The sequence below is a fragment of the Gracilinanus agilis genome, chromosome 2 (genome assembly GCF_016433145.1).
Source record: "Gracilinanus agilis isolate LMUSP501 chromosome 2, AgileGrace, whole genome shotgun sequence".
Classification (NCBI taxonomy): Eukaryota; Metazoa; Chordata; class Mammalia; order Didelphimorphia; family Didelphidae; genus Gracilinanus; species Gracilinanus agilis.
Window position 1 is genome coordinate 387,948,777 of NC_058131.1, and position 26,868 is coordinate 387,975,644.

The 26,868-nt window shown below is 38.1% G+C and overlaps 1 protein-coding gene across 4 annotated transcripts in view; it reads right to left on the reverse strand.

Moving 5' to 3' along the window:
• Positions 1 to 26,868, reverse strand: part of GRIA1 (glutamate ionotropic receptor AMPA type subunit 1) — a 344,210-nt gene that overhangs the window by 123,351 nt on the left and 193,991 nt on the right. For 3 of the 4 annotated variants that reach the window (XM_044661775.1, XM_044661773.1, XM_044661772.1), the window contains 3 exons: positions 15,229 to 15,390; positions 14,098 to 14,265; positions 3,545 to 3,649 (listed from right to left, as the gene is read on the reverse strand). In XM_044661775.1, the coding sequence (XP_044517710.1) occupies positions 3,545 to 3,649; positions 14,098 to 14,265; positions 15,229 to 15,390 (435 nt within the window). The remainder of the gene's footprint in view (positions 1 to 3,544; positions 3,650 to 14,097; positions 14,266 to 15,228; positions 15,391 to 26,868) is intronic. The other variant, XM_044661774.1, reaches the window with a different exon arrangement.

A 26,868-nucleotide genomic window follows, 5' to 3' on the forward strand; every position in this document is an offset into this window, starting at 1 on the left:
ATATATATATATATATATATGTGTGTATATATATATATAGTGCACATGAATACAACATAGTTTTAGGGAGCATTATAAATTATGGAGATCACAAAAGGGAAACCATAAGTTAAAATTTTAGAGGGAGGATGTTGGCTCAGGAGATATGAGACATTCTCAAAAATGAAAATATGAAAAACAAAGAGAAAATTCTGATAAAGAGGAAAAGAACTGTTTCAAGAGACTGGTATGGATACACAGGAAACTCTTTGTTTAAAATTAAAGAATAATGTATAGAAGATGAAAGCAAGAGCAGGTAATAGAAAATAAATACAAAAATATGCTATAGTCTGATAATGACAGTGTTAGGAACTCCAAAGCTCAGAATGAGTTGAAGCTGGCAAGGAATCCTAAGGACAAAAATAAGGGACTTGAAAGCTTTATTGGGAAAAAGAAGTGAATTTAAGAAGGGAGAGGATTGATGCTTGAGAGAGATAGGATGATGATAAAAGACTATTATGGATAGAAGGCAGAGCTACTGAATTCTTGCTTTGCTTCTATTTTCCCTGTCAAGAAGCACAATTTTTATATTGCAACGAATAGACATGGCTAATGGGAAGCTGAAATCCAAGACTCAAGAGAGAATGAGCATTTGCCCTGTAGGAGTTTAAGTTACTAGGCCCCCAAACTACATCCTGAGACAATGAAAGAAATGTAATTGTTGTGCCACAGCTACTGATTTTTGAAAAATTAATAAGACCAGAGAGATGCCAAATGATGGGAGATGGGCAAATATTGTCCAGAATTCTAGAAAAAAGTGAGAAAATTGTATCGTATACTATAGGCCAACAAATTTTTATTTTGATTCCAGGCAAAATTCTGAAACCAATGACTAATGAATATTTTGTAAAGGGAATAAAGATCACAAAGAACCAGGCTGACTTTATAAAAATGGGTTTTATCAGGCTGTTTCCTTTTCTGAGAGTTATCAGACTGGCTTGTTATGCCACTTGGGGGAAAGATGGAGAAATATGGGCTAGATGATGGTACAGTTTGATGGATTCAGAACTAGTTGAATGATCAGGCCCAAAGTGTCAACAACGATGATGATGATATCAATTTAAAAGAAGGCTTCTAGTGAAGGGCCTTAGGTATCTTGGCTGCTTATCATTTTTTGAAAATAATCTGTATAAAGGAATATCCAAGTGGTGTGGCAGCATGATGCTACACAAAGTTTTGGATTTGTAATTAGAGGCATGGAACCCAGATTCTGCTATTATTACTTATTAGCTTTGTGAGTCTGGCCAAGTCATCACCTCTCTAAGCCTCAGTTTCTCAATCTATACAATGACTGTTGGACTACATGATTTCAAAGGTTTCTTCCAACCTTTGATAAACCTATGAAACCTATGATCCACAAGAGCTATAAACAGATGGCAAATTTATCAAGTTTGCAGATGGCAAAAAGCTAGGAAGTAGAGCTCATGTGTTGAATTCCAGAATCAAAATCCAAAGAGATTTTGACATATTAGAAGAATACGTTAAATTTAATGAGCTGAAATTTAATAGGAATAAATACACAAGTTCTGACTTGTGTCCAAAAATAAATTTCACAAGTACAAGATGGATGGGGATGGCAGGGAGGCATGGCTAAATAGAGGCTAGCTTGAAAAAGATCTCTGTCTTCATACACATCAAGCTCAGTGAGGGCCAATATTATGATATGGAAGCCAAAGCTAATATGATCTTAGGTTGCATTGATAGTCAGTGAATAAACATTTATTAAACACTGACTATATGCTAGGCATTGAGTTAAGCCCTGGAGATACAAAGGCAAAAGACAGTCCCTGCTCTAAAGGAGCTCACAGTCTGAGTGACATAACATTAAACAATTAAGTACAAACAAAGCAGAATTATTTGGAGATAATCAATAGAAGGAAGATACTAGCATAACAGATTTTCAAAGGCTTCTTGAAGAAAATGGGGTTTTAGTTGGAATTTAAAGGAAGCCAGGAAAGTCAGGAGGTAAAGATGAGGAGGTGGAGTTTTCCAGGCATAGAAGATAGCCTGAGAAAATGCCTGAATACAGAAAATAACTCATGTTAAGGATCAGAGTAGTCAGTGTTACTATATTACAGAGGAAGTATTGGTGAGTAAAAGGTAAGAAGATTTGAATGGTACAAAGACAAAAGTCCCACTGTACATTGGTCAAATCACATCTGGAATAACATGTGTAATTCTGAGCACCATATTTTAGTAAGGACATAAATAAAATTGAGAGCATCCCATGGAGGGCAACTTGGATGGTGAAAACTCATTTGCTAGACTGTGCCATAGAAGTAAGTGCTAAAGGAACTGAAGATGTTTGTTCTGAAGAAAAAAAGATTTAGGTGCATATGGTTACTATCTTCAAGTATATGAAAGGCTGCCATATACAGAGAATTACATTTGTTATCCTTGACTCCAAAGGAAAACATTTACAGTAATGGGTAAAAGTTTTAAAGTGTTAGTCATAGTCTTGATGTAAAAAGGGAAAAAAAGCCAACTTCTTAACAATGAGAGCTATCAAGATGTAGAATGAAAAACACATTTTTTTGACATGAGTTTTTTTCCACCTTGAGAGTGAGATGAGAGTTAAGAAAAAAATAAATGCTTATTATTTGAAAAAAAAGCTCAAAAGAAAAAAACAAAAGCTATCAAAATGTGAAATGGGCTAAACCGAATAGTGGCTCCTATCCATGAAAGGTCTTTTAGCAAATACTGGACAATTATTTTTCAGATATGGAGTCTTGTTCACATACAGTTTGAACTACAAAGGGGAAGAGAACCTTTCTAACCTTGAAATTGTGTTTATTATTTGTTCGTTGGTTTTTTGTTGTCCTTACCAACAAAAGCAATGCTTAAGTATGAAGGATTATAATCATTAATTAGGGAGCGACAATCATACCTATGATATCATAATTTTTAAAGATATTAAAACTTTGTGCTATCAGTGCTTCATACAAAGATTTTGATACAGCAATAATGATAACAATAGAACACAATGCCACAATAACACTGGGTTATTATATATATTATATCATATATAAAAGGGTTTTTCAAATATATACTATATATCAAAATCTCTCAATAACCAAGTGTATGTATAAATTCTTCCTTTGTATGGAAAGACAGTTAAATTCCTAGAGAAATATTTCTGTTGAATTGAAGAGTATTGGAATCATTCAATAATAATGATCTTTTGTCTGTGTATATCATTTTATAGTTTGAAGAAAACTTTCTGGGACAATTCTACCTTCACAAGTTTGGGCAGACTGGGATTATCTATCCCATTCTATCAAAGGCAAAGTTGAGATTCTGAACATATCTTGCTCAAAGTTCCTCAGATAGGAATTAGTAAAGTCAGGACATGGAACTCAAGTCTCTTGACTTATAGTCCTGAACTCCTTTTCTTATTTTATTGCCTCCCAGGGTCACATTAGCAAGGGGAAGAGAAGTCAACAGTCTTTGGCCTGAGGCCCAGTTCTCTCTCTCTCTCAGGAACCAAAAACATAATGTCCCTTACCTTCCGAATGCCATCATGTTTCATTTCTATCACATGGAGGGTGTAGTTGGTCCGTCGCCCTTTCTCATTAAATTGTACGTTTCCAGTCAAACCTTCAAACCGTACCTGGGGGAAGAGAAAATCAAGCGGGGAGAAGAATGAATTCAGCAGCCTGTGATTGTGTCTGTTTTTATGAACCACTCGTTCAGAAGCAGAGCCTTTTTCAAGGCTGGAATTGATTTTAGTTCATTAAACAAGGAGTGCCAGAGCTGGGACTTCAGAATGCAATATCAGAACTAAAAGAGTATTTGGAGAACTTTTAATATAGGCTAACTCTTGCCCCACCTTTTTTCCCCCTTTTTCTTTTACACTGAAATCAGTTTGATCAGTTTGAAATCAGAATTGACTTGCCCAAGGACATAATACTGAATTGAGCATAGAGTTCAGAGTAGGAATCAACTGTCTGGACTTCCAGCCTCCTGACTCTCCTCAACGTAGCTTGTTTAGGGCGCAAAGAGCTCTATCATCACTGTGCAGATGACAACAAAATCTACATCTCTGGCCCTCCCCTTTATTAGAACCTCCATACTAGCATCTCAAATGCTTCATAGAACAAATCTGTCTGCATGTCTGACTGGTAGCACGAGTTCAACACATCCCAAATTGAACTTATTATCTTTTCCTCAAAACCTTTTATTCGTTAGGACTTTTTTTCTGTCAGTGAGAGCAGCACTTACTCAGCTCTCATATTTGAAAACTTGCAATTATTCTACCTTCTTCCTTACCCCTCCCATTCAATTAGTTTTATCTTATGGATCTACCATTAGACGAGCTATTAAGGTTGTCTTTCACTGCCACTACCATGGAAGGAAAGGGCCTTCAGTACCTCTGGTTGAAACTAGTGCAACAACCTTCTAATAGGTCTTTTCATCTCTAGGCTATCCCCATTCCAATCCATTACAAAAGAGTTTTGCAGAACAATGATCTTTATTAGATTTGACCATTTAATGTCATTGCTCCAAACTTTTTAATTGTTGCCTTGCCTATTGGGTAAAGTTAAAACATATACTGACATCTAAGGTGGTCCATGGTCTGGTGCTACTTAACTTCTCTAACCTTATCTCATATTACTCCTTGTTACATACTCTAGGCTCCATTCAAACAAGATTAGTTACATGAACTGGACCGATTGCCTTTTCTATCTTTATTATGCCTTTGCTTACATAGTTTGCTCTACTTAGAATGTCCTCCCCCTCTACCCTTCTCTAAAGTTGCCTCCTCCTTCAGGAAGCTTGTTTTTGCCCTTTCCTCCAATCACCAATGACTTCTTGATTCTTGAGTTTCACAGAGTTCACTATTTATACCTTTATAATGCACTCATCATGTATTATTTTGTATTATTGTTATGTTTATGTGTCATATTCCCCATAATCTAAATGCTGAATTTCTCACAGCATTGAATACAATATTTTGCATATTGCACATGTAAGGATGGAATTTTGAGGGAAGAGGAGGTTGAACCAAAGGAGGAGAAGATGGTTGCTTGGGTCATTTATTATACAGAGACTTAATGTTTGTTGTATTGAATCAAATTAAACCATTTCCTCCAATAGATGAGGAAACAAAATCAGAGAGGTATATAGATTTGCCCTTTGTTTTAGGTAATAATTGTTGGAGCCAGGGTTCGGGTCTTCTGCAATCAGAAGATGCTTCCTCCCCCAAGCCCCCAAAAGTACCAGGTTTGCCTTTTACAGATTAAAAAAAATACTTGCTGGTCTTTTAACTAATTGGAAAAGCAGAATAAACGTACTACTTGATTAAGTAAGTGTGTAGTCTTGTCAGTAAAACTACAATCTAGACAGAAGTACCAAGTTGGACTAAGCATTCCATTTTCTTGAACTGTATAGTCCCCATCCATCAGGTCCAGAGCCTTCTTAGGCTCCTCTTGTGATCAGCCAGATGGATGGGGATCAGGGATTTCTCCTTGGCTCCTTCCTCCTCAGGCCAAGCATAATGCTCACCCCCACCTCTCTGGTACCTGCCAACTCTAGGAATGAAAAATGAAGACTTCACCTTGGGCTTCCTGTTTGAGGTGCCAGGAACCAGCATGGGGCCTGTCTGAGGAATAGTTGAGTATAACTCTTTTATATTGGCTGGATGGGATGGTTGCTGCCTGGGGGACCATTTGTAACACTTTGCCTGCTTTGGCTGTCAACAATATGTGCTCTCACTGAAACGCATGAAGGCAACACTGAGGGAAGGGTGGTGGGGCGAGGAGGATGACAAGGTGGTCCTATGAGGATAATTCCTCCATAGACAGCCCAGGGTCTATTTTAGAACAAGTGATTATGCTATCTTCATGCTGAGTTAATAAGCTAATGTGTTGTCGCGGGGAGAACACTGGAGACTTGGGTTGTAAGTCCTGACTTTGCCACCGATTCACTTTGTGAACCTAAGCCTCAATTTTTGCACCTGTAAAATGGATATAATGACTTCTCATGTATCTACTTCATAGGGTTCAGATATAGATCAAGTGAACTAAAATCACTTTGTCTGCTTGTTACACCTTTTTGACCTTTCGAGTATGAAGAAATCACCCATTACTGCATTTTGGAAGATGAAAAAGAAAGATACACATTGAAGGGATTGAGTCTTTTGTGTCTTGAAAGACAAGACCACCGACTATGGGAGGAAGATTAAGAAGGGGTAGAGCCAGGTCCTGAGGCTTCAGATATGTCCCAAGGAAGAAGGAACACTGTCCAAGCCATAAATTATTCACATTGTGACACATTCCTACGGCAAAGCCACCCTTTGGTAGTTAATGTGCTCAAGACCTTCCTTCACTTACATCATAGTCTAACATGTACGGCTTCCCTAGGGATGTATAAACACAAAGAAACACTAACAGAGACAAGTAATGCTACTCAGAAACATCAAATCCATACAACTATACTCTTTCCCCTTGCAACAAGGTCTCTCATGCTGCTCTCTGCCTCTCTGCCACGGATAAGCTCTGCATTAGCAGCACAGTTTGGTTCATACTCTAATAGCAGCGGTGAACCTCCTCTCTGCTCTCATGATCTTGCTTCGGGCAGCCCCTTGCATGAGAGAGAGAGAGCTTAGTGCTCAGGGCAAGGCTCTGACTTGTGGCTGCCACCTTCCTGCTCTCAGAGTCTGACCACTTGGCTTCTTGGTTGGGGTAACAATGAAGACAGTGGTAGAGGATGTGCCTCTGAAGTCAGTCATCTGCTGTTTTTTTTGTGTATGTCTATTTGGCATTCAATTAGAGCTATCATAGCCTTGCACCCTGCCCCTACATTTCAGGCATTCTTCTGCCTTATTCCCTCAGAGGTACTCTTTGATACAGTGACACTGGCCTCCTCACTAGTCCACAACAAAATATTCCATCTCTTGGCTCTCGGCATTTTCTCTCACTGACTGCCCTACCTGGAATATTTCTTTCCTTCTCTCCACCTAATGGATTTCCTGGCTTTCTTTATGTCCCAATTTTCTCCACCCCCTCTTAGTTGGATAGCCCTCCTCTCTTAATTCTTTCCTATTTATCCTGTATGTAACCTGTGTGCACATATTAGTTTGTTGTGAGGTGGCAGCTAGGAGCACAGAATATAGAGTGCTGGACCTAGAGTCAGCCTCAGATACAGGCTGCACACCTCGGACAAGTCATTTAACTACTGTTTGCCTGCATTTCCTGAACTGTGAAATGGGAATAGTAATAATATCATCTAACCTCCAGGGTTGTTGTAAGGATTAAACGAGATGATATTTGTAAAGTTTTTAAACACAGAATAAACGCTACATAAATGCCTGTTAGTGTTGTTATTCATTAGATTGTGGATTTCTTGAGGGCAGAGACCGTATTCTTAGTTCTTAGCATGGTATCTGACACATAATAGATGCTTAATGTTTATTAATTGATTGTCACACATCTTTCGAATTTTCTGATAGACCCTAAAAATGTGAGATCACCAATGACTAGGGGCCTTTTCCTCACATCATTATCAGCAGTGGCATCTGAACTGACTTTTTTTTGCATTATAAAGATGCTTTGACATACATTATCTCATCTGATTCTTACAAGACCCCCATAAAATGGGTGGCAGAAGCATTAACATCTTGATTTTATAGGCAGAGAAATGGAAGCTCAGAGAGGTGACAAAACTCAAAATCACAAAGCTAGTTAGTGGAAAAGTTGAGACTTGAACTCAGATCTTCTAAATTCCATGCTAGTGCCACTATACCATTCTGTCCCTTCATTTTTTTTCTTACTCCTTTGTTTCCTGTATACCTCATTATATATCATGAACCATATACCTGGAACAGACTGTAAATGGCAGTGGAGAGTAGGATTACTCACCCACCCCAGGCTGGTTATTTGAATATGGTTGTGTTTAGAAGATCTCTTATTAATGGCATCCAAGATTTTTAGGACACCTAAGAACCTAGAAGTCTCAGATCCGAACTCTTCTACCCAGCATTTAGGACCTTATGTCATCAGGCTTCCTCTTCTCTATCTAACCTGATCTGTAGAGATTAAAATTAATAGACAAGAACTAAATATTATATTTTATGAAGTTTTACTAATAATAAACTAACATAAAAAACTTAGAGTGAAAAGGTGCTAAACTCATTTCAGCCACATTCATGAAGAGAAGAGACAAAGAGGGAGGAACTACAGAACTTATAAAACAATAATGTGACCACACAAATGTGGAGGCGCAGGAGAGATTAAAGGGAATTTTGGGAAATACTAAGGGACTTATGGGGGGATGAAGTACAAGGTTCAAAATCTCCATTTATACATATCTTTTGCTACTTTTCGGCACTAATAATTTACTTCATTGAGGCTAGTCTCTTCACACTTGCACAAAAAAGATCCATCTTCTTCCTCCCTCCCTCCTTTTACTCATATTGCTCCATTCTCTTGAAGTCATTCTCTTCTTTCTCCATCCTGTAGGCTAAGTCCTGCCACCTTCAGAAGCATACTCAGATCATTCTAGGCTTTAGCTATCTCTGGACTTCTTTGTTGTTGTTTGGTCTTTCAGTTGCTGCTGACACTTCCTGACCCTATTTTGAGTTTTCTTGGAAGAGATAGTAGAGTGGTTTGTCATTTTCTTCTCTAGGACATTATACAGATGAGAAAACAGACACACACAGGGTGAAGTGACTTGTCTAGGGTCACACAGCTAGGAAATGCCTGAGGCTGGATTTAAACTCAGAAAGAGGAGATACCTTTAGTATTATACAACTTAGCTCTGTATGTTGTATGGCTTACATTATTTAAAGCTGTTTCTTTTGTCCATCTTTTCTTCACTGCTACACTCTGAGCTCCTTGAGGCTAGGGACAGTATCTTATACTTGAAGATGAAATGTAGTTTAAATGGAAAAGCCTTTGGGCTTGGAGTCACAACTTCGCTTTTGTCCCAAGTCTGCCAATTATTAGTGAAATGACCTTTGGTAAATTACTTCACTTTTCTAGGACTTAATTTCCTACTCTACAAAATTAAAGGGTCAGATTAACTGATTCTCTAAGATCCTCTCCAATGCTAACAGTCTATAACTTTCCTATCTCCCATGGTGCCTAGGACAGTCTGGACACATTGTGTGTGCTCAAATAATGACAGCTGATTGATGGTTAAAACACAGCCAGCCAGAGATGTTCATTTCTGGATAACTACATTCTTAACTGTCATCCACTAGTTAATACCTGAGTACAGATGGGCAGCATATGGGCAGCATATGGGCACCATACCTTGTCCTTCCCTGGCCCTGTTTCCGAGGAACTCCAAGTGTTTTTAAAGATATTTACTCATTAATCTTCCTGAAGTCCTTCTTGGGCAGAAGGAAGGGAAAAAGGATTATGATTCCCACTTTATAGATGCAGAAACCAAAGTATTAGAGTACACACTAGAGATGGACCAGCCAAAGGTATGTGCTAAGACTGTTGTGATTCCAATCATATTATACTTTAAGGCTCTCACCATTCTATAGTCTTCAGCCCTTCAAATGGATTTAGGACTCTGTTTCTCTGGCAGTGTTGGGCCATAAATTTCCCAGCTGTGTCTATACCTTGAACCCTCCAAGTTTGCTACACCTTTGAGATCTCCTCATTTGTGCCACACTGTGGATAATTTAGCAGTAAGACCTCAGACCTGTCCAGCTAGGACACATCTATCAGTCATTCAACAACTATTTATTAAGTAAAAGTGTAGAATGCTGTGTTAGGCACTGTGAAAGATGCGAAGGTTAGAAAATAGACTATTCTTGTTCTAAGGAACGTGATCTAGCAGATATATAAAGATTCGATACGATTGCTATTACTACCACTACTCAGAAGAACTGTCTTTGCACATAGGCTGCTAGCACATGCTCAGAATGTGCTCTCTCTCCTTACCTCTGCCTTTTAGGAACCTTATTCCCCTTGAAAACTCTGTTCAAGGCCAATCTCATACATGACTCTCCCTTCCTGATCTTCTAACTGTTCTTCAAATTACCTGGCATTTTATATGCTCACTTTGTTTAGACAGCATTTTTATGTGCACATGTCTTCTTTATGAAAATGTAAGCTCTTTGAAGGCAAAGAAGATTTCATTTCTTTACTATTATTATTATTTTTTGGCTTAAGTAGTGCCTGAAACAGAGTAGTCATTTCAAATAAATGCTTGTTTATTGATACCAGATTGTGGAAAGCCTTGAATGCCAGATAGAGCAGTTTGGACTTTATATGGTAGACAAAAGGAAGTCACTTTTGAGTTGAAAAATGATATGACAAAAGCTGGGCATAAGATTATTTGGCAGTGGGTCAAAGGGTTTAGGGAGGACTATTTGAAGGCTACTGCAACGATCTGTGTGCATGTGGAGTAGACTGGTCACTGTCCTTGAAATCGTCTCACCTGGAGTAAAAGACCATCTTGACTAAATATTAGAATTATAGTTAGAACAGTAATACCAGAGCCCCTGGACAACTTGTGATCTGGCATTGTGGGATTCTGATCATTGTTTTTAAAGCTGTGATAAAATAAGATAGAGTAATTTGAGATTAGTTCTCTTGTAAGAAGATCTTAAGTGGAGATTTGATGATCCTTTGTCAAAGAATTTGGAGGCAGTTCTCTCTCTCTCCCCCCCTTCTTCCCTCCCTCTCTTTACCTCTCTCCCTCCCTCCCTTCAAATGAATGTAACTATTATAAACAATGAAGAAAGTAGCACAATTGCATAAAGGGAGATCACAATCATCTATGGAATGTCATAATTGTCAGCAGTTGCTACAACAATTGGTCTGATATATTTATTTCATGGCCATTGGACCCTGGAGTGGGGGAAAGGAGATATTCTCAGCTCTGTCACTACAGGAACCTGGGCAAAATCGATGGGAAGAAATTTTAAGGAAATATGTTTTAAGACAAATTAGGAAGAACTACCTAATAACGAGAGCTGTCCTAAAGTAAAAAGTGTTGTCTTAAGAGATAGAAAAAAAAGATGGAGTGAATCAGTATTATTGTTGGTACACAAACCCAGGCTATAGGACTCCTTCAAGATTCTGTAGAAGGGATTCATATTTTGGGGAAGAGTTGGACTAGATACCCTTTTGGGTTCCCTTCATCCCTAAGACTTTATGATTCTGATAATCTATGATTCTATATTAAGTCACTTCTCTTTTGACATCTCCATCAATAAAATGGGAGCAGTGGTAGAATAAATAATCTCCATAGTCCCTTATGGTTTTGATATTTCATGGTTCTATGAACTTCAATGATCTAAAACAGACTCAAAACAGAACATGTGATATTTCATCCAATGGATTACAAACTCCTTTAGGGTAAGGACAAGGTCTAATACTTCTGTTTACCCAAGATTGGCTGAAACATTCTGAGCTCACAGCAGACTCTTCATAATACCTGCAGATCCACTGATCAATCAATCAATATTTATTAAGCACCTACTATTTGCCAGGCACAATTCACAAGAGCCACGGTTCAGAGAAAGTGGTGGAAATTTAAAAATCATTTTCCAAAACATATTGTACATATTATTCTGAGAATTCTTTCTCCCAGCTCTTCTTAATCTATCCAAAGGATAACAAACAGATATGTATTACAGCAGGAATGACTGGGTCAGACATAAGAAAGTATGTTGATGTTGAAGAGAGAGACCCTATTTGGGGGGAGGGAAGGGGTGCTCTGGATCTGTGATTTGAATGGCAGAGAACACACACTGAGTGGAACCCCTTTGCCAATGCAAATAGTACCAATAAGGTGGAATGTTAGGTACTTTGGCAATGGTATAAATATATAAATACCTGCTTGGCAATTTATAATCTTAGAAAGATATCTTGGACCTTAAGAGATTACTTTACTTGCCCTGTATCACAAAACCATCAGAAATCAGAGGCTGGACTTGAAACAATTTCTTTCTGACTTCTAGGCCAGCTATCTCTAAGGGAAAAAATCCTTAGAAGATAGAATGTCAGAGGTGAAAGAGACTTTAGAACAGAGACCATAGGAGGGGCTGGAGGTGACCTGCAAATGCAAATTGTCAGAGTTCATTTTATAACCCCCAGTTTTTATAGAGAAGGAAACTTTGGATCAGAAACCTTTAATGAATTATTCAAAGTCACACAGCTACGTCCTGGCAGAGGTGAGACCAGACCCAAGTTATTCCCACTTTTGCCTTAGTGATCTTTCTATCATCTCATTGAACTAACTTCTCATTTCAAAGATCACAAATTAAACTTTAGACTATTTTAAGAGAGAGTCTTTTAAAAATGGAAAAGGCAGCCCTCAGTTTGTGGTGATTCAAGAGCAGTCCAGTATGACAGCAAGGAGATGACTGGGATGACTTGTGCTAATTTCTTCTTATTTAATTTTATGATGGGTAGTGACTTAGTATAGCAAATTTCTTCTCTGAACAGCCTGTCCCCTGCATATCTGATCCATATCTTTTTGGTCCCAGAGGACATACCCACATTTTCTCCATCACTTAATGCAACCTAGTCAATCACAGTAGAAATGCAGAGCAGCTGCTGCTGAACTCCCTAGAGGACATAGTTGCTGGAACCATGGAAAGCAAAATGGAAATATTTACCAAATTTGGCTCCCTATTCAAAAATCCTCCTCTCCTCCTCAGGGAGCCAGGCTCTACCTTTGATAAACGTAATCTTGTGAATAGGCTCAAATATCATCACCTAAAGACAGAGGTGATTTCCCATCAACTTTGGTTTGATTGAGAACAGGAAAGTCAGTCACAGAATCCTGAAATTGGAAGGGACCTTGGAAGCTATCTGGTCCAATCCTTAACCTGAATAAAATCCTGACTACTACATACCTAGGAAGCAATCATCTAAGCCACTCCTCAGAGGAAGATCCACTGCATTCTAAGTCAGCCTTCTCAACTTTTGGATAGATGTAATTATAAGAAAAGACTTCCTGGTATTAACACTAAATTTGTTTCTCTGTACATTTCATTCATTGATCTTGATTTTTGCCCTCTCAGGTCAAATTGAACAAACCTAATCCTTCTTCCACATGACAACTCATTAGATACTTGAACACAATTCTTATGCCTCAACCAAGTCTTCTCTTCTTCAGGCTAGGCATTATAAGTACCTTTGACTGATCTTTATCCTGGTCGCTCTATGTTAAAAGAACAAACTGATGGTTATCTCTGTAAGGGGCCCTTGTTAGTGGCAACATGAAAAATGAAAAAGAAACATTTGCCAAATTTAGCTTTATATTCAAAATTTTCAGTCTTCTCCCTCAGAGCAAGTCTTCCTAAATTCTTCCTTCAACCCTAAGGTCTGGCCAAAAACAGTACCTTTCACTCTACTATTATTGGCTCATTCCTTTGAGTTATGAATGCACTTTCCATCTAGTATTCTTTTAAAAAATTCTCTATGAGAAGAGAAAGGCTTTTAGTGTCCAGAACAAAAACTCAACTTTTTTTGCCCTAAGTAGCATTTCCTGTTCTGGGCATCAGATTTTAGGGAAAGCTCTGATCAGTTAAAGAAACTGGAGGTGTTTGTATGGGGAAGAAAAGCTCTAGAAAGACATTATAGATTCCTTCAAGTAGCTTAAAGAAGAATTAGACATTTTCTGATGAGCCTTAGAGAAGAGAATTGAGACCAAAGGAAATAATTTCCAGAGAGGCAGATTTTAGTTCAATATAAGGACCTATTTCCTAATAATAAGGATTGCTAACAATGGAATGGAATTCTTGAGTGGAAGCTGGATGACCATTGACTGGGAATGTTGGGGAAGGGGATTAATTCATCAGGTAGGCCATCAGACTTGATGACCTCAGAGGTACTTTCAACTCTTTTAAGTTTCAAAACATTCCAATAGTAGAAGACAGCATAAATTATTTAGCTCTTTTTTTCTAGTTAAACCTAATAAAGCAGGTATAAATAGATATGAAACCTTCTGATCACTGCACTTCTCCAACAACATGGATTTCTGGAATGTTCTTTACCAAATGAGATTCTGTCTGTCTGTTGGTCTACAATCCTGAAATCACCTATTTGGCACCTCTGGAACAGGGGCGTCCCTCTTCCATTTGCTTACCTGCTGAAGAGCCCTCTGGATATCAATCCCTTGGCCCCAGGGCACAGCTGGATTGGCCAAGCAGTCCCCAGCATTCCCCCTGCGGGAGATATCAATGCGCTGCTTTCTCAAGCTCTGGAATGCCTCTGCCATCACCCTAACACCATCATATGTCAGTGCCGAGGTATACTGAAGAAAAGAACAAAACATTGTTATATGGGTGTGAGTTTGGGATTGACAAGGCTATTCTAATACATGTTACATAGCCAAGATTTGGTAGGATTACAAGATTATAGCTGTAGAGCTGTATTGGATCTCAGAGGTCATCTGGTTTAACCCTCTTATTTAACAGATGGGCAAACAGAGCCCTAAGGATTTAAACCCAGAACTCCAAACCAGGACCAGTGCTCTTTTTACTGTACCACACTGCCCCCTGAGAGTAGGGAGTAGGTAATTATTAGAGAAAGAGAATCTTTTAAAGATTAGATTTTAATAGCTAGAAGGAACCTTGGAGATGATTTAGTTCTCATACTGCAAGTGAGGAAACTGAAGCTTCTAAAGATGATTTGCTCAATATAGTTTATAGCACCAAATCAGTGTGGTTTAGTGGACAAGGCACCAGACTGGGGATTTTGGAAGATCTGGACTCAAATCCTACTTCAATTTTCTTCTACAATTTCTTGTGTTTTTCCCCCAGTGTTTTTCAGTGTTCTTTTTCACTATAACACATTCCCTCCTAGCCTACTAAATGTTAAACTACATGTGTATAATTGAGACTTGATGGCATTCTTACAAGAGTGAAGTAGGGGCAGCTAGGTGGTACAGTGGATAGAGTGTCAGGGCTGGAATTTGGAGAACCTGGGATTAAATTTGGCCTCAGATACTTCCTAGTTATGTGACCCTGAGCAAGTCACTTGCCCTTGGTCTTCTGTCTTAAGACAGAACTTAAAAGTTTTAAAAGAAAGAATGAACTATAATAATTAACAAGAGTTAATTCATGACTGACATCTCTATGGGATAGCCTCACTCAAGAAGAACTAGTCAGGATAACAGATGTTCCCAGGAATGGTGGCTTTATATTAGAGGGATGAAATCCCTTGAGGGTGATAATAAAGATCTGTAGCCTCCTGCCCAACAACCAGAACCACTCACTTTTGGCTTTTTCCAGTCAACACGGGTGTGATCACGGACGTCATTGTTTTTCCACTGCTGTAAGATCTTGGCGGGGATGGTGTCAGTGTAGTTCACCAATTGGAAGCCAGTCACATTGGCTCCACTCTCCTTGAACTTCGCTAGATCCATGTCCATGAAACCCTGTGGAGAACGAGGGAAAAGGAGAAAGAATCCCAGGATGAGAACATATAGTCATAGTATAAATGGTTCACATTAGGGGCATTCAGAAGAATGTCAGTGAGAAGAGGAAGAGAAGGAAACAAACATGTATTAAGCACCTATTATGTTCCATGCACTGCTAAGTACTTTGCAAATTTTATCTTACTTGATCCTTAAAACAACCTTGGGAGGTAGGTGATATTATTACCTCTATTTTACAGTTGAGGAAACTGGGGAAATAGATTGTTACTTGTCCAGGGTCACACAGCTAGTAAGAGCTGGAAAAAATCTTAGAATGTGTGATTTTGAAATTGGAAAAGAAACTTGAACACACAATGTTAGAACTTTATGGGACTTTGGAGGCCATAGAATGTTAAATCTCAATTGAAATCCCATCTCTTTAGGAAGCCTTCCTAACCCCTTTTAATTCTAGTGCTTTCCCTCTGTGAATTATTTTCTCTTTATCTGGTATATAGCTTGTGTGTACATATCTGTTTGCACATTATCTACCCTATTAGATTGTAAACCCCTTGAGGTAAGGGCAGTCTCTTTTTGCACCCCCAGTGCTTCGCATAGTGCCTGCCTCATACAAGGTGCTTAATAAATGTCTGTTGATTGATTGATTGCTTTGTCAGAACCAGAGGGAAACCCGGAACACAGAATGTCAGAACTGAAAGGGATTTTACATCATATAACAGAATTGGATTAGGATGCAGGAACTTGGTGTTCTAGTCTTGGTTCTGCTGCTGACTCGAGACACAACTTTGGACAAGTCACTTCTCCCTATATCTGTAAAATAAGGATGATGACCTCAGTGATCTCTAAAGTCTTTTCCAGTTCTAACATTCTGTGAACCTATTTTTGGTTTCCTAGGAAATGTGGTTTTGTGATGAATGAGTTCCTCATATAACTGAGTCAATACTGTGCTGTCTGACCTCTCAGAACCCACTCAGCATTTCACACCACCCAAAGTGTGAGTAATGAATAGGCCATGCAGGAAGATGCTTTCTGTGACATCTCGATTCACACCAAATGGAGGTGGCCTCAAGTGTTGAGATCTACCAGGATCCATAAAGTTTAGAGCTGGAAGGAACATTTGAGGTTACTGAGTCCAGTCCTCCTATTATATAGATAAAGAAATTGAGGGTTCAAAGTGATTTGTCAAAGTTATAGCTCTAGTAAAAAGCCCAGTAGATATTTACACCAAGGATCTTTTCACAACAGTTCTCTTTTCACTTGCTCAAGACAGGCTTTTTAAAGATCCCTTTGAAAGCCTACTGAAGCCCAAAGACCCTTTCTTAGAGGAATGTTTTTAAATGGATAAAATAAAATACATATGGTTATAAAAAAGGAATTATATTTAAATACAGTTATTAAAAAATTAAAAGAAAAGTTCACAGACTCCAGGTTAGTCTAGAAGGCCTTTATAAAGTGTTTCCATGTCCTGGAGTTAAAGCGTGTGTACACACACACACACACACACACACACAGACACACACAGACACACACACACACACACACACATCTCCATCAGACAGCTAGGAGGCACAGCAGATGCAATGCTGGACTTGGAGTCAAGACGATCTGGATTTAAATTCAATCTCAGATACTTACAAGCTATGTGACTCTGGGCAAGTTACTTAACCTCTGTCTGCTTTGATTTCCTCATATTTAAATGGTTAATCACAGCACCTACTTTCTAGGATTGTTGCAAGGATATTCATATATTCTTTCATTATGAAACTTGTAAACTTTGCAAACTTTAAAGTGTTATAAAAATGCTAGCAAGGTACTGTTAATGTGCTATGAAGTTTGACTTTGGAGCTCTTACTTCAAATGGCATTGGGAAGAGTAATAGAAACACTGAAGGATTAACAGTCACAAATTAGGACTGCTAAGTCAACAGGAGCTGCAGGTTCAAAACCTAATTGTATCACTAAATATTTACATAACATTAGACAAGTTTTTCTCCACTTTTGGGTCTCAGTTTCTATCTCTGTAGCATGAGTTTTTTACAAAAATAATAGTCCTTAACCAGTAGGTTTGTGAACTTAAAAACTAATTTTTGAAAACTAAACTTTAGTATAATGAATCCTGATTATGTTATTTCATTAATTTAAAATATTATTCTGAAAAGGAGTCTATAAGCTTCATCAGACTTCCAAAGGTTAAGAGCATCTGACTCCACTCAGACAGCCTAAGATCTATGACTCCCTTTAGAACTAATATTTTATTTTCTAAGGTTCATAGAATCACAAAATTACAGAACTGGAAGGGTCCTCAGAGACACTTAGTCCAACAACTAATATGTGCCCAAGAAACTCTTCACATTCCTTATAAATTATCACCCGGCCTCACCAGTGTGCTTGACTGATGAGAGTAGATTGAAAAATTTTCACTTTAAAGTATTTATATTTCAGAAAACAGAAAATACTAAAAATTATTGCTTGATATTGTTTATTGGTTATCCAGACTTAAGAAACTGATAGAGAAAATGTCAATAATGCCATTTAAAAGTATGCCATATATAGATTTTTTTTTTGCAGTTGGTTATTAAACATTTAATAGCATACCCCCTGTTCTGCCCCTACTTGAAGAACCTAATCCTAACCCTAATCCAACCCAAGGCAGCCTAATTCATTTTGGCAAGTCTCTAATTATCCCAAGGATGTAACCATCTCCTTCCAATATATTTTTAGTAGCTTAAGGCTTGTGTTAAGACTTTTGGGACACCTTATATTTTTCATTTTTTTTTCAAAAGCTTCACATCACAGTCTGTAGTTCCCTCAAAATTATTGTCATTTTTCTCCGCATATACTCCTAATTGTCAGTGACACCCTCTAAAATGTGGTGAACAAAACTGAATACAACATTCTATATGTGGTTGGTTTAGGCCAAAATGCAAAGAAAGACTATCATCTCTCTCTTTATTTTGTATACTATACTTGTTTTATTACTGTTTAGGCAGCTAGATGGCGCAGTGGATAAAGAGCAAGATCTGTAGTCAGGGAGACTCATCTTCATGAGTTCAAATCCAGTCTAAGATAGTAACTGGCTGTGTGATCCCAAGCAAGTCACTTAACCCTGTTTGCCTCAGTTTCCTCATTTGTAAAATGCACTGGAGAAGGAAATGGCCAACCAGCTTAGTATCTTTGCCAAGTAAACCCCAAAAGGGTCACAAAGTGTATGACATAACTGAACAATAACAATGCTGCCCAAGACTACATCAGCTTTTTTTGGAAGCTATTTTTCACTATTGACTCATGCATCTTGCAGGGCACTAAAACCCCAGATCTTTTTCATATAAATTGTTACCTATGACTTATATTCCTGAAGTTGATTTCTTAAAAATTATGCTGAAATTTTACATTTAAAACTGCTAGATTTCATCTTATTAGATTTGGCCCATTGTTCTAGTCGTTGGATCCTGACTCTCCAGTATTTTACTCTGATAGTCTCTACCCTAAGCCTTTTCCATCTCTGACATTCTCTCTGGCATATTCCAAGGTCCATTCTGGATTAGACATTTAGTCTCTGTCCCCAGACCTATTTCAAATTATTCCTTCCCAAGGCTGCTATTCCTGCTAAACTGATCCACTTACTCTTTCCCTGGCAGGCCTTTCCATCTCTTTTCTCTGTGTCTTTCCAGAGGTATTCTCCAATGGCTGGTAGATACTCCATCTTTACTACTGTCTCTCTCAAGTTTTCTGTAGTTTCTTTTAATGCTCAGCTCAAGGACCACATCCTAGAGAAGATAGCTATGCTCCTCCTGTTTATCTTCCAGGTCATCAGAAATGACTTTGTATCCACTTTCGACTTACCTTGTATTTACTTATTTATGTAAGCTGCTTCACTTTTTTTACCTTAAATTTACTTGTTTATAGAGTATAGACTCCTAATATTCACTTTCTATTTACTTTGTATTTCCTTTTTACATAGTACAGCCTCCTAGTAGAATGTAAGCTACTAGAGGACAGCAGGTATTTCATTTTTCAGCACAGGAATTTGCATATAGTAAGTGCTTAATTTAAATGCTTTTTTATGTTAAGGACCCTTCCAAGCTCTAGGAACACTACATGGAGACAAGCACTAATCTTTTTAAGTGACTTTACTCCACATCATGACAAGTAAGTCAAATACTGTTGAGAAACCAGGTGGGTATAGCACTAGACTGAGGCTAGAATCAGATGTAAAGAACATCTGTGCTAAAAAACCAATAGAACTGATTTCCACAAGTACATCAGCACCTTGGGGGGGGGGGGGGGTGACATACAGTTGGATCCTTGAAAAAAAAACCCATGCAGGAATATACCTTACAAGCACCCATCATCAATTGATTGCTCTATAACTTGGCTTGTGTTTTACAAACCGATTTCCTGAAGGCTTTTGATTTAAAAGGTCTGGTACTTTCTATTAAAAGATCAGGGAACTTCAAAGAAGACATTCTGACCCATAACTGCAGTTTATTGCAAGATAGCATTACCCCACGAATTGTTTGAGGGCAAATCAAAATCTGTATAACGAGAGAGAGAGAGAGGTATAGATGATGAATAAAGAAGACCTGAGTTCAGGTCCAGACTCTGCTACTAATTTGTTTTTCTCTTTGGGCAATTATTCACAGGGAATTATTAGCTATAAAGCAAGAAAAAAATAGGACTTCCTCTCCTTATTTCCCAGGGGTATTGTGAAGATGAAATGAGATAATGGAAACAAAAGTGTTTTTTTTAACTCTTACTTTCTGTCTTATATAAATTCTAAGTGGTCAGATCTGAATCCAGGTCTTCCTAACTCCATACCTGGCACTGTATCCATGGGATTGACTAGCTTCCTCTAAAATTTTTTTAAAACACTGTAAGTATGATATGGATGTTTATCATCATTGTTTCCTGTGTTAGAAGGTGACAAAGTAATATTATCTATGTATGAGTTCTAGTCCCACCGTTACTATGAACTATCTGCAGGTCCTCTTTCCTATGCCTAATTATTTGTCCATAAAATGGACAAGATAAGATTTGTCCAACCTCCCTTCCAGAGATTTTAAATTTTCTTGGATCTGGACCTATGATTTCACCAACGGAGATAACTCTTGATGTGGAAATTATCTCCATTGATGCAAATGGCAACTCATCTGTAACTTATAGTATTATAAAATTGCCTGGAGATACTGAGAGGTTTCCCAGGGTCACACAGCTAGTGTTTTTCAGAAATAGGACAGAAACACTGGGAATGGATTTTCCTTGCCTTGGGAGGAAGATAGTTGCAGTTATAGGGATTAAAGCCATATTCCATAGGTGTCAGTGGGAGACAGAAGGAATCACTACCAGCTGTGCTCCTTTCAGCCTTGTCTTCCTCTTCACCATAGCTAGCTCTATCATGAAATGGAAAATAAATGTGTTCTAGCCCTCCAGGGAGCCAAGAAAAGTGACTGCTACTCTTTCCACTTGGATGCAGCAGCTGCTAAAAAGTCTTGGCAAGGAAGGGGGCAGGGCTACAAAAAGGGACAAAGGCCTTGACAAGGCACCAGTGCCCTTGAATATACCTTTAATGGTTTGACCAGGACTTTAAATGAACCTGAGAAGAACTGGAATATGGGAAAGCAGAGTGAAGAACACCTGGCTGAGCTAGTCTGACACAAGTTTTTTGTTTTTTGTTTTCATTTATCCAGAATGGTCTTCTCCTTGGGCTCTCGCTGATCTTTCTTCTGAGTGCTGAAATGGAAGCTGTTTTTCACTGGGATCCAACAGTGTGCTAAGATCAATTATAAGATTTTCTCTTTGACATTCAGAGTTCTTCATACTCTGCTTTCCTCCTATGTTTCCAGTCTTCTTATACTTACTCCCATATTCTCCCTCCCCCATCCCCATCTTACACTATATATTCTTTGATCCAGTGATACAAGAATCCTTGACTTTCCTTGACCAAATCACTTTATCTCTTGCCCCTGAGCATTTTCACTGGCTGTCTTGCTTGCCTGGAATGCATTTCTTCCTCATTTTTGCTTACTGGCTTCCTTTAAGTCCTGCTAAAATCTCACCTTCTGTAGGAAGCCTTTGCCTATCTCTTCATTTCAATGCCTTTCTTATGATGATTATTTCCAATTTATCCTGCAGATAGCTTGTTTCTGCATTACTGTTTTCATGTTATCACCCTATTAGATTGTGAGCAGGACTGTCATTTGCTTCTGTATCCCCAATGCTTAGCATGGTGCCTGTTATATAATAGGTACTTAATAAATATTGATTGATTGATTGTTGACCTACTAAGGTCTCTGTTAATTGGAGTCCAACACAAAAGAAACTTATAACATTACTGATTAGATTTATAAAAACATGCTCATCAGCTTTGTCTCTATAGTCTGTAAATATACTCAGCTCAGGGGTAGCTAGGTGGCACAGTATTTTAAGCAACTGGCCTGGAGTCCCAAGGGTCTGGGTTCAAATCTGACCTCAGACACTTCCTAGCTATGGGACTCTGGGCAAATCATTTAGCCCAAGTTGCCTGCCCTCACCACTCTTAAGGCAGAAAGCAAGGACTTAAAAAATAGTATACTATTTATTCATACTTGAGCTAAATAAAATGTACAAACTAACATCCAAATGAGAACTAGTTTTCTAGCTTTTAAAATTCACAAAGTCTTAAGAACCTGACTTCCTCTAAAGTCTTCTTAGTAGTCATGGTTTATTTATTTGACTTGTTTAAGTATAGAATTAATTTAAACTCGCAAGAATAGTAAACACGGATTAGCCATAGCACAGTCGCCATGTTTTCTAGGTGACTCTTAGCAAGTCACTTAAACTCCCTTGGTCTTCATTTCCTTATTTATAATATGAGAAGATTGGGCAATATGATCTTCCAAGCCCCTTCAAATTCTCACTATTAATGCTAATTCCCAAATTACTGATACTTTATATCTAATCCCTGGGGTAAGGACCACTCTTCTTATTTGCAGGGGGCAAGATTCCACATGTTGACTAACTTGATTAGGTGTAAAACTGGCGTTTCTAGTAAATAATACATTATATTTACATATCAAGAGTCCTGGAAATCCTAGTACAGTTTTAAACTATTAAAGCTTTTGGGAAAGCCTGTAATTTCATGATTTACCAAAAATAAGGATGATTTAGAACTTAAATAGGAGATCATTTTGGATTTCATTTGGTCAACTGTGCAATGTTTTCAAGGAAATTGATCCCTATTAGCTATTCCCTGAATTTTATATTACATTTCTAACCCCCATGTTTAACGTCCATTTATTGCTTCCTTTCCTCTTCTCTTTATCACATAATCCTCTCTTGTTTTAAAGTTCAGACCAAGTATGGCCTCCTCCTTGAGGTTTTCTATGATTTCTCCTCCCTTTCCCCCAAAAAGTTAGTATTCTCTCCTTAACTCATATATGTGTAATAGAGATAATTAGTAGAGTCTTGTCTGATCTGCTTTGCTGAAAGCCCACCTTATAGAATATAGCTGTACTTCCCTGGATGCTTTTGTGGGCATGTATTCAGTGCTAAAGGACTTGGTGATGACAGAAACCCCTTGGTTGGTTGGATAGTTCCTGGGATGGAAAGAGTGGGAAGAAGTTGCAATATAGAAGACTGGACATTGAGCCAAGGGGAGCTTTCTACTCAGTTGAGCTTCATTCATTCATTCATTCATGCATTCATTCATTCATTTATTGGTTCATTCATTCATTAATTTATCTATTTGTCTGCCTAATCATCTATGTATTTGTTCGTTCATTCATTCATTCATTCATTCATTCATTTAAACCCTTACCTTCTGTCTTAGAATCAATATTTTATATTGGTTCCAAGGAAGATGAGTAGTAAAGGCTAGGCAATCAGGGTTAAGTGACTTGCCCAGGGTCACACAGCCAGGAAGTTTCTAAGTCCAGATTTGAACCCAGGACCTACTGTCTCTAAGCCTAGCTCTCAACTCATTGAGCCACTTAGCTCCCCAACCCCAGTGGATTTTTAAAGGAAACAATTTTCATTCTTACTCTGTTCTTTCTCTTTCCTAAACTGGTTTTGGTCTCTCTTGGACCTGTCATGAAGTTGCCTCTCTGTTCAACAGCTATGGCAGCTGTGTCTCTATAGTAGAAAGAGCATGTGCTTATTCAGGTAATCCCAACACTAAATGCCAAAGCAATACTGCCTCTTCTCTTTTGTGTTTCTTTCTCTGAGCACAGGCAATCAAACAAAAGACCTTGAGATGAACATTTCATCTGTGGTGAGCAACCTCCTTCGTTCAAAAGGATGGGTGCTCCGGGTTCCTTAGTCATTGCCAGCTGCTCTATGGGAGATGCTCCCTTCAGCTTCTAATGCATTCTCAAAGGAAAAGATGATTACTGGCTAGAGGACGAGTCTCAGCTCTACTCTAGTTTGTCAGGAGATGTGGCCTTTGAGGGTTTGGTTCAGATGCTGAAATCCCTATTCAAAAGTTCAATAAATTGTTTCATATTTTATTGGTGTATACACCCATCTCCCAGGAGAGTGTAAGAGGAGATATAGGTTACTCTTTCATTTTTTAAATCTTTGTGAATGTATGCTTATGAGTCTTTTGTGTTTAATGGCATTTCTTTGTGCTACAGGAAATAAACAGTTGTCCTAGACCTGCAACTCTATGCATTTAGTAAATTTCTAGAAGGGACTTTGATAATCACTTTATGGAAAACCTAGATATAAGCCACACCTAAGCTTTAAATGATGTTCCTTAGTGCTCTGGGGTAGGGGTGGGAGGGTTAGTGAGCCAGAAATAAGACAAAAAAGGACTAAATTCATTTTGTCAGCCAAGAATTGGGACTCCATCAGTGGGATAGGTCTCTGTTACATACTGTGAAAGATAACTTATAGTGGTAGAGTGCTTGACTTGTGATGACATAACCTCAAACTATATTCTAGGGATGATGTAGCCTTTGAAATTGTACCTGGCCAAATAGGCCATGATCAAGACAGAGAACCAGTGATGACTGTTCAAAGCTAACTGGGATGTTATTAAACCTTAAAACATGAAGTTCAGCAGCAATGCAATGATCCAGGCCAATTCTGAGGGACTTATGAGAAAGAATACTATCTAATCCAGAGAAAGAACTGTGGAAGTAGAAACACAGAAGAAAAACAACTGCTTGATCACATATTTCAATGGGGATATGATTGGGGATGTAGACTCTAAACAATCATCCTAGTGCAATTATCAATAATATGGAAATAGGTCTTGATCAACGACACATGTAAAACTCTGGAATTGCTTGTAGGGGATGGAGGAGGGGAGAGGAAATATGAATCATGTAACTATGGAAAAATTTTCTTAATAAAAAACATGAAATTACTTGAGATAAGCAAAAAAAAATCAGAAATTTTCCTTAAAAAACCTGAGGTATACAGGTTCAGAAACAATTGCTTTTGTTAGACTCTTTTAGAAAAGAGATGGAGAAATTTAGGCTCAATGAGGGAAGATAGATGAGGTCACACAACATGCCAGTAGAAGAATCAACATTTAAATTTAGCTTTCCAGGACTTCCACTTATATCACAGTAGTTCCCCTTTGGGTAGTAGTTTATATATTATACCCAAGTTGAGTTAGAATTATGTGAATGGCCTAAATAATTATGCATTCATTACATAATAATTATATTTAAATAAGAATTAAATATGAATTATGTGATGATTATACATAAATAATAATTATATTTAAATAATAATTGAGTATCATGCCCAGGTCAAGTTAGAGTTACATGAATGGCCTAAAGTGTCTGGACTCTGGCAGGGCTTTCATTATTTTCAGATAAGCAAATCTCTTTATATAATCAATGACAATAAAATATTATAACTTGATTCACTTGCTGTGAGAGGGGATAACTTTGTTCTGCTTGGCCCCAGACTGAAGAAATAAGACTGAGAGGAAGAAGTTAAAGCTCAACATAAAAATTTCTTAACAGAGCTGTCTGTTATTGGGATGGGTTGCATCAAAAAGTTTTTGGTCACCAGTGTTTTTCAAGATGCTATTGACCCAAGATGTAGAATGAGAAAATGTTTTTGGTTGTGGTCAATGTGATAATTTGTTACAAGGGTTTTGTTTTTATTTATCTTTAAATAGGGAGAGGAAGAAGAAAATCAATATTTGTTAATTCAAAAGTAAAAGATAAATACATTAAAAAAAAGAAGATCCTGGAAATCTTCTCATTAGGAATGTAGCAGAGGGGATTCCTGTATTAAGTAGGAGGTTGGACTTGACCTTTGCAATTTGCTACATCTCTGCAGTTCAGTGATTCTACAAGAAGTGGCTTAGGAATGGAATCCATTTCAACATGCTGTTCGGGTGATAGTGTGGGAGAGAGAAAGGACTGTGGGAAAGATCTAATACTTTGATGGCAGAGAAATCTAGAAGTAAGGTACATTCTTTCCTGAAATGGTGCTTGGTGTGCTGAGATAATACTCTCTCAAGTTTGGATTCCTTTGAAAGCATCTGACTCTATCTCTCTCAAAGCAAAGAGAGCATTCTTGTCACCTCCAAAAAGGGCTTCCTCCAGCTTCTCTAGTCTTTTTGTGGTGTCTTCTCAGGCTATAACAACTTGATATAAGTGTCCTGACTGTCGCACCAGAGTCAGGGAAGAGAGATACCACGTGAAAAGTGTGAGAGAAAGAAGGATGAATGTTACCCAGAGAAAACAGGTATTAGGGAACAAGGGAATAAGGGATAGGGAGACTTAGGAGAGAGAGGACTGAAAACACACTTGATGAAGGAAAGAGGAGATGAAATGTGTATGGATGTGGGAGAAGGGAGGGGAGAGAAAAGAATCACAGAATATTGCATGTCAGAGTGGAAAGGAATGCCAGAACTCATGTCCAAGAACTCCCTGATAGGAATCCTCTCTACAGTAGACTCAAGAGGTAAAAGCTTAGGCTTGATTCATTCTTTTATTTGTTCAAGAAATATTATTAAACAGAAGATATTGTTATGAGGAATACACAGGTCATCTCACTAGAAGGAGGAAATGGATGCTAGAGCACCTACTATGTTCAGATTACTATGCTAAGCATGGTGGGGAGGGAGGATATAAGGTTTAAATAAGATAAGAGTTTACACACATAGCTATAATATAATTACCTAAAAATGCATTAGATGTTTGCAAAGCAAAGCTTGGAGGGGAAGGTTGTAACTGACCAGCAGGATCTCTTGGCTTCATGAAGGAGGGGACATTTAAATTGGATTTCAAAGGACCTACCGTTTTCACCCATGACAACAGGTGACCAAGAGAAAGATAAAGATGAGGGAAGATATCCTGGATATAAGGGACAGGACTTGTTTTTTTTTAATTATGTTTTATCTTCTTAGTTTTGGACTAGTGTTCTACCTTCTTATGATCTTTTAGGATTCTAATTGTTAGCTGATGTGTTTTTGCTATCTCTCCCAGCACCACATTTTCTGAATAATGTGACAAGAAAGACAACTTTGCTTTCCCTT